This window comes from Musa acuminata, chromosome BXJ2-5 (genome assembly GCF_036884655.1).
Source record: "Musa acuminata AAA Group cultivar baxijiao chromosome BXJ2-5, Cavendish_Baxijiao_AAA, whole genome shotgun sequence".
In the NCBI taxonomy this organism is placed as follows: domain Eukaryota; kingdom Viridiplantae; phylum Streptophyta; class Magnoliopsida; order Zingiberales; family Musaceae; genus Musa; species Musa acuminata.
In genome coordinates this window covers 45,451,133-45,460,216 of record NC_088342.1, presented here as the reverse complement: position 1 = coordinate 45,460,216, position 9,084 = coordinate 45,451,133, and the positions used below count along the sequence as shown (strand labels likewise).

At 37.2% G+C, this 9,084-nt stretch overlaps 1 protein-coding gene across 1 annotated transcript; it reads right to left on the bottom strand.

Annotated features, from left to right (window-relative positions):
- Nucleotides 1-569: 569 nt before the first annotated feature.
- Nucleotides 570-3,942, bottom strand: LOC135613014 (fructose-bisphosphate aldolase 1, cytoplasmic-like). The gene is made up of 2 exons (XM_065109892.1): nt 3,720-3,942; nt 570-1,752 (listed from the first exon to the last, which is right to left on the bottom strand). Exons 1-2 carry the CDS (start codon nt 3,745-3,747, stop codon nt 704-706), a joined length of 1,077 nt encoding a protein of 358 aa, XP_064965964.1. The 5' UTR covers nt 3,748-3,942; the 3' UTR covers nt 570-703.
- Between the last annotated feature and the right edge of the window lie 5,142 nt (nt 3,943-9,084).

Sequence of the window (9,084 nt, the reverse complement as noted above, 5' to 3'; positions counted from 1 at the left end):
ATCTCCATGAATCTGTGATTCAATTGCAGGTTCAGCATCTGATCATGAACGTAATTAAAACTCGTCATCCTCGAGTGTTGTTGGCAATAACCTGATTTATTCTGTTATGTTTCATCCACTTTAGGATCAGAACAATAACTGCTTTCTGTGTTCTCTTTCTGAAGGAAGAATGACAATTGTTCTAAATATATTCAAGTGATTGGTGACCTAAGAATTTTCTTTTGATAGAATCCTCTAAGGTAGGATTTGACCATAGAGTTCACATTAAGAGAGTTCATATTGTCATTAAGAGAACCCTAAAGGTGGTTTTTGAGGAAAACCCTAACCATGTTTTCGTTTTCTTTTTTCTTCTTTTAAAACAGATAAAAAATCTTAATTGTTAACACAAATATCAAAAAATAAGAAAACATCAAAATAATATTATGCTATAAAAATAATATTATCCATCAAAATAATAGTGAATGTTAGAACAAACTCTGTGGAAGTACAGAATTAGTCTGAACATATTCTGAACAAACACAGAATATTTCCGATTACAAGCAATGGTTGATAGATATTACAAAAACGGATAACAAAAACCTGAACGGTTTCAGGGCATAATACATCGCAACTTATTTAGCAGCAAAGACACAAAGCTACTGGATCCCACTTGACATTCTCTCAACATGATAAAGCTATTTGAAGACTCACCAACCATGCATGATCAATATTTGTAGTCCTTGACATGGAGGCTCTCCGAGACGCCTACGCCTCCTGCAGCATCACCCTTGTATGTGCCGAGCGTTGCCTCCGAGTTCGCCTTGCACCTGGTGAGGAATGCAGTCCTCGCCTTCTCGACATTCTCCACCTTACCTGCCCATGCCTTGAGTGTACTTTGCTGCAGAGCACGGCCGAATGAGAAGGAAAGTGACCATGGCTTCTTCCCCTGCAGCTTGTTCATAGCATTCAGGTTCAAAGTAGCCTCCTCTTCACTCTGCCCTCCTGAGAGGAAGACGATCGCAGGGACAGCAGCAGGAACAGTCCTCTGGAGAGCTCGCACGGTGTACTCGGCAACCACCTCAGGAGCTACCTTCTTTGATTCTGACCCTGGTGTCACCATGTTTGGTTTCAACAGACTTCCCTCGAGAAGGACATGGTGATCATTGAGCGCCTTGTAGCATGCGGCCAGCACACGCTCTGTAACCTCAGCACATTTTGCAATATCATGTGGCCCATCAACAAGGATCTCCGGTTCAACGATTGGGACAAGACCATTCTCCTGGCAGATGATAGCATAGCGTGCCAACCCATTAGCATTTGCATCAATTGACAGTTGTGATGGCTCATTTGGACTGATCTTGAGAACAGCACGCCACTTGGCAAAGCGAGCCCCTGCCTCATAGTACTTCTTGCAGCGTTTGCCCAGGTCATCGTGACCCTGGGTGGTGGTCTCACCATTGGTACCAGCAAGTTCAACGGTACCCTTGTCTACCTTGATACCGGGAAGGACTCCACCCTCCTTGAGGACTTCGACAAAAAACTTTCCATCGACTGTCTTCTGGTAGAGAGTCTCCTCAAAGAGGATGACACCACTCAGGTACTGAAGAGCCCCAGGAGTGCAAAAGAGAAGCTCACGGAGATCACGACGGTTCTCCTCGACATTCTCCACATTGATGCTGGCAAGGCGCTTGCCTATCGTGCCAGTGGACTCATCAGCAGCAAGGATACCCTTCCCAGGGGTGCCAATGTAGGCAGCATTAGCAATAAGCTCATCTACAATATGGAGTGCAAAGTTAAATATACAATATTACCAAGAACAAAACATGAATAAAGGCAGACCTTCAACCAGATAAGAAATTATCATCAAAATATGTAAATACATTGCTATCTATGTTCTGAAAGGCATACAAGAAAAAAAATATATGAAATTTAAAGCAAAAGGGTTACAAGTAGCAACACAGAATAAATGGAGCAGAACATGCACTGTTTCAGAAATTGGATGACATTTGAATAAATTGCTATGTATGTTCTGAACAGCATACGAAAATTGTAAGAGTGAATTAATTGTAAAACTAACATATACCATGGAGGCTTTCGGCAACACTTGAAATCTCAATTTACTCATCTTAAAACATTCAGACCACCATTTAAAATAATTGATACATAACTAAACTAACTTCATAAAGTTCAAGCAGATTCAAATAGCCAAGATCTTTAGGCTCATTATAAAACAAACAAGAAAAATTTATAGCAACAACTATTAACCTTGGAGTCTCACTAAGATTTCCAAGAGCAATAGTGCAGTAAAGATTGACACAGTAAAAAAATATAACCTCCTATTCTTAGATAAAATGTTGAAGATCATCTTGGGGCCTACAATGATTATAATATCAGCCCTAATACAGTAGTCTTTAATAAAAAACTTTGTAATAGCTACTTGTGTTACATCAATGCAATTTTAGTGGTTGGCATTTACGGTCATCTAATTGAGACTAAAGATGTCTCAATATCCAGAATGACCAACAGGCACAGATTTCCAGACATGCATACACAATCAGCATAAACAGAACCAGCAGCAATTGAGCATAATGTCTCTTCCCAATTATTCCTCATAACCTCGATACAACTTTGCCTTCACAACTACAGCTGCCGTTAATATGCTACACATGGAATGATGATAAATGATGACAATTTCTATTTGCAGAACAGCTTTTTACATACTTTTCACTTAAAGATAAAACATCAACGGAAAAGCATGAGAAATGAAAAGGTTGAACTGAGGATTCTTTAAAGTTGGACAGAGGATTTACATGGTAACTCACAAGACCATAAGCAAAGAACCTTCTATAACAATACGACAAGGCATAAAGTAATGTAATGTAGATGCTTACTGCTTTCACACAACAAGTATGAACCCTAAAATCCAAGAGAATTTCAGATTAAAGAACAGCAAAAAGGATCAATAAAACTACATATAATCGACAAATTAATCAGATCGAGTAGAGCTATAAATAATACTGATTGAGGGAAACAAAAAGTTATCCAAAAGAACACACTCCTTCACTATTAGCTTCAAATCTACGCTAGGAGGAAAAGAATAAGGAAACAAAAAAGTAAACTATGGGGGAAAATAAAAACACCATATCACACAGACCCAAAAGCCAAAAAAAACATTTTTTCAGATGCAAGCCAATTCAGATCCACGAAAATCTCAAATCCACCAATTAAACCAACCAAAGTTTGACCCTCATGAAAGACAGCCCCAAAGAATCCGTAAAAATACAGAAATCCACGAGGCAGGACACGATGTAGGAACATGCAAGTGGAAGAAACGAAGAAAAGAAACTTTTTTAGCTCCACGCGGAACGAGGAGTAGGAGACATGGACAAGAAACACAATATGCCAAATCTTCGAAGAATCCAACAGTCGACAAAAAGCCAGAAATCCAAGAGGCAGGACGCCGAACATAGTAGAAGAAGACGGATAACAAAAAGGGCAGATTTACAAGTACGAAGGAGGAAAAGGACAAAAACAACACAATTTTCCAGATCGAAACCATCTCACGTCTTAGAAGGTCTAAATCCAGCTAGCAAACCAACCAAAACTTAATCTTCACAAAATCCAGTGCCAGAGTATCGGTAAAGATCCATAAAACCACAAAGAAGAAACCGAAAACGTACATCAGATGTTCCCAAAAGAAGCGAAAAGAACAACTTTTACAAGGAACTGGGGAAGGATACCGTGAAACTGGCCGCAGTAGGCAGACATCTTGGATTCGAGAGGGTGATCGGAAGGAGAACGAGCCAGAAGCACAGACGGAGCGTTTGGAGGAGCGCAACGAATAGAGTTGGGAGTGAGATAGTGCGCGATAAATAGGAGGGACGAAAGGAAGCGATCGGCAGGGAAGAGACGGATGCGGTCAGAGGTCTCCTCGCGATGGGTTTGGGGCGATGGATGTAGGCAAAACTTGTGCCTTGCCAACTGTTAGACTCCTCCGCCCTTCGTCTACCACCAAACCTAATTGGTAACCGTACCTATGTCACCTACCCACTCCCGGCCCCACTTTTGCTCACCAATCATCACGCGGGAACCGAGGCATTTCGGTTGCGGTTGGTTGCCAAGGCGTACAAGTTACCATGGGCTCCTTGGGTTTCGACGTTACCATGAGCCTCCACGAAGCCGCCACGAACGCCGCGACTGAATCACCCGTGTAAATTGTCCGGGTGATGTCATCTCTCGCGGCGGGCAAGGGGATACTCATATGCGCGTGGATCGCATCACCCCTGGCGGTTTTCAGGGGTGATTCAGTCTGCCCCGGCAGTAATTTCCTCCCTGCTACCAACCAAAAATAATGCCTCTTATAATAAGAGGAAGTTATAATGACTGATACGTTGATCATAATAGCTTTAGGGTGAGCATAGTCTGAACTGTATAGGATGAGATGAGCAGGTTTGATTACGATGATATTTGTAAGCATCAAGAATATAATCATATTATTATTATTATATAAAAATTACAATTAAAATTAAAATAATTATAGATTGAAGATTTTTTTTATTTTATTATTTTTATAGAGAAAAAATATCGTTGATGTCATTCTTAGCATGACGTGACTTTGACTCGTATGCACAGAATCCAGATGGAAAGTGTCTTCTCTTGACTTGTCACATACACAAAAACCGAAGTCGGGAAAGACTTCTCGTTCCGACCCTAAGTTAGTCCAAAGATCAACTTTTCTACGTTTAAGTTCTCGATTTTGTATCCTTTTACTTAGAGTTAAGGTTTTTCTCGACTCACGTACCCTAAGGATCATTCAACATGAGCTTTTATCGTAGTGGGTATTTCAGGATGAGTCGAATTTTTCTCGACTCATGCATCTCAAGTATTATTCGGCTCGAGCCTCTATCGCAATGGGTCTTCTAGAGCGGGTCATATTTTTCTCAACTCATGTGTCTCAAACATCATTCGACATAAGTCATTGTCATAACAGGTCTTCTAGCACAAGTTAAGTTTGTCTTGACTCACACTACGGGCTTATCTAAAATAGATAATTCCTTACATGCCTATGTATTCGTATCCACTATAAAATGTTGACTTTATTGACTCTATATCAAGGACACAAAACTATAGCTTTGGTTATTAAGATAATCTTCACAAACACTAGCATTGTGCAGTTGTTGTCATTGGAACTACATGACATGAAAGAGGAAAAAATAAAAAAAGAACTACAACATAAGAAGTGGACTGCACGTCTCAAGCATCAAGAGAGTGGGCAGGAGAATGGAAGATTCAAAATGAAGATTTAAGCCTGAGAACAAAAGAGAACTTGCTTAAGGTTCTTCAGCACTGGGAAAAGTTGATCCACTAGCCATAAAGTTGCACAGGGCATCTTGTAATCTTGAGTGGCCTATTCTTTGATGTATTGAGTCAGCATCCACTACCCCAACTTTGACATTATTCGCTTGTCTCTGTCCCTGTTGGAATCCTCATCAATTAGCAGTACTTTGTAGAAGTCATGATGCCTTTAAAGTTGGTCTATTCAACTAAATAAAAAAGTTGTTCTTAATCATAGACTTCAAGAGCAGAAGACAAATATAAATTTGTGTTGCTACTCAAGTTTTATAAAGATAAAAAGGTTCTGACATTATACATTCCAAATAGTTAATCCATGATGACACCAACCTAACACATCCAACTGCACATTTCTCTATGTAGGATACAAGAGATGACCAACTTATCAGATCACCATTTCCTAAATTAAAAGGCTACCAAACAAATGCAAATAGTTTTCAGTCTGATTTGGTTGTCACTCATGCCAAGTCCAGGACAGTGCATCACTAGGCATGCAGGCACATAACTTTGTTCACTACAATTTCTCCTCCAAACTCTTTTAGCTATGAAGTTTAGGTGGCAAAATCATGGTTTACTATATTATAGAAATTGGTACATGAATTTACTTCCTTGATGTAATACCACATGATGATCATCATGCACTTATGAATGTTCTGAAAATGGCTCTGCAACATCAGAAAGGTGCTTAAATAGTTCTTGGAAGGTCAAGAGCTGCATCTTGTTACTAAAATACAAGTGTTTGAGTAGTTCAAGAATTTGGACATAAGTTTGTCAACCAAATAACAAAGTCTCAATAGCTCATGTAATTTGAAAACTTAATGAGAATGATACATGGGGCCATGCAGTCAAACTTCAAATTTGATTGTGATATATATATATATATATATATATAGAGAGAGAGAGAGAGAGAGAGAGATAGTGACAGTTGACCGTCAATGTCGATCCAAAGCCTAGATGAAAAAGGTGGATGATTATATTAGGTTAATGATAACCAACATAAAACTATATCAGATCTCATAAATATAGATCTTAATCGATTTCAGCATAAAGCTATGTCGTCATGCGAAAAAAACGTGGGGCACCTTCACCACATAAGTATCTTGAATTTTAAGCGGTGAGCTAGGAAGTCACCCTAAAGCGGCCTATCACATTTATGCCTGGATACGGTGCCGAGCAAGCAAGGGTTCTTATTGGTTGGACCAATTAGAGTAAAGAAGTTAGTCTAAGAACAAAATGTCAGGTGAGCAACTTGAAATATATGAACACTTTCAGGGAAGGGATTAGGATTTGTATACATTATGAGCAGAAAAAAAATAAATATTATTTGCTTACAATAAACTATGTGGGTAAGGAAAAAAATATAGATATTTGTTTTAGAAAATAGAAAAAAAGATAGTAAAAAACTTTATTAGGACTATATGATAAAATTTTAAAGATGATAATGTAGAATAAGATGGACAAGGCGATGACTTAATATTAATATTATTTAGACTATAATGATTAATAAGATTAGGAGCTTAACAAAGAAGATTCTTAGTGAAACTAAAAATATAAGTGTAACCTATTAAATCTCATATTTTAATGATGAAACTAATTTATGAGTTTATTGGACTAATATACTTTTGAGATGAGTGACATAAGAAATACTTTAATCATAAACTCAAACCACCAAATGACCAACTATTAAGTAAAAGAGTCATTTTGTCGAAAAATTATCATATCAAAAATTAGAATTGGTCAATGTGTCGAAAATCGAACTTCATACTAAAGGTTCGGACACCATACCAGAAGGATCGGATATTATGCCAAAAGATTAGATGACATGGGAAAATCGACATATCGATAGAATGGACGATATACCAAAGGAAAGGGCATGGACTGTACAAACCTAAGCAACTATTTAATCTAGTAAATGTTGTAGAAATTGATTATTTAATCTCTAAGCAATACTAGATAAACTGTTTTAGATGGCTTGGAATGTACAAACCTAAATAAGAAGTAAAAACATACCAATTAAATTTGCTATTCTATGAGTTAATTAGAATATCCATTTACAGGGTTTGCTATACCGAGCGGTATCACTCGATACGAGCAATATGTACCGATCTGACAGGGGATCGGTACATAAACCGCCCTCTACTGGGTCGTACCCATTATATGACCTCATATCGGGCAATAGGAGGTTTGTATTGATTAGTAACGATCGAATTTCGATTGTTATCGATCAAGGGCTCATATTGCATATTTTAAACAATCAATTTAATCGTTTGAACTATAGGAAATGATTTTTAAACCCTTTCCTCTACCATAGTTGTCCTCGCAGCATGCACAGACAGAGACAATGGCAAAGGGAAAGGCAGTAACATTAGTTGCATAGTTAAAAAGAATCGAGTCGAACGATGTGACACCTTCTCAATCGCATTCAATAACTCGATCGGTCTAAAGACATGGCAACAATGTGGTTAACAATGCATCAACCGATGATCGTAGTAATGCCTAGGAGTTGACGGTCTCATCTACATAATTTAAGAGTGGTGCATGGACCGAAGAATAATATTTTACACATACCACCTAAGATTCAGATCATAGAGCTCGACGAGATAGTGGTCAAGTTTATACACGGAAGAGAAAGGGGAAGGCGGTGGACAATTTTGAGCAGATATGACAAAGCCTACACAACATAAATACAAAACAAAGCTCATTGTATTCACAATTATCGTATTATGGAGCGTTTAATGACCAACAATAGTACGGTGATAATTGGTCATACTTATCCGAGTACTAGTACAATAATCAATCTTATGATATCTTCTCCAAGTAGTAGTACAATAATCAATCTTATGATATGAAGCAATAGATCGGTGGTAAAAGTAGAAGTTCTGACATTCTCCATGCTCCACACTAATATATACCATAATCGTCTTTGCCTCAGGATGATCAAACTACGACTATCACCACATTAATGCACCAATAACATACAATGTATCAATATACTATGTCATACAATCATTGGATTGGATTTGACAAGTATATCAAATTAAAATACATATACATAGAATCAAGAACCCCGTTCCATCACTCATAGAGTCCCTAGTTCTTTTTTATGATAAAATCAAGTATATCTGATTACTTAATTCATTTAAATTTTAAAGTTTAAATTGTTTAAAAAATAATCTAACAATTCACATCATTTATTTGTAGATAATTCAATATTAATGAAATGGATATCCATACCACAAAATTACTCTGCATAATAATAAAAAAGTCACTATTCTTTTTTAATTTAGATTATTTTACTAAAATTATATTATATTTATATTTATTTTTGACTTAAAAATCCTAATCTAACTTTTTTATATTTTTAAAAAATTTTGAAACTATTTTTAGTAATTTTATCATACCGTTAGTATGACTAGGCATACTGATATACGATACATCGAGACACCTTGATACATATCATATCGATGACTAATCAGTATATTAGTACGAATCGATATGACAAACCTTGTTTATTAGTATGTTTCTCACCTAATTGTCCATCTCTTTATAGAGAATAATAAGGAAGTTAAAGCACAATATACAATTCAAGATGATGAATGCTCACTAAAGAATGAGAAGAAAAGCAACCTGATCTGATGTCTAAACTACTTCGATAACAAAAGCAAAATTCTCAATTTGTATCTTGAACATAAGTTTTTCAAAGAGAATCACTTGCAAGTCACACACCAGAGGAACAACACACAAGCTGATAAA

What these genes read in the sequence shown, in the direction of transcription:
- LOC135613014 (XM_065109892.1), bottom strand. Translation starts at nt 3,747, where the DNA reads ATGTCTGCCTACTGCGGCCAGTTTCACG. An exon ending in CTACTGCGGCCAGTTTCACG is followed by an intron (nt 1,753 to 3,719) that starts GTATCCTTCCCC and finishes TCCATATTGTAG; the next exon opens with ATGAGCTTATTGCTAATGCT.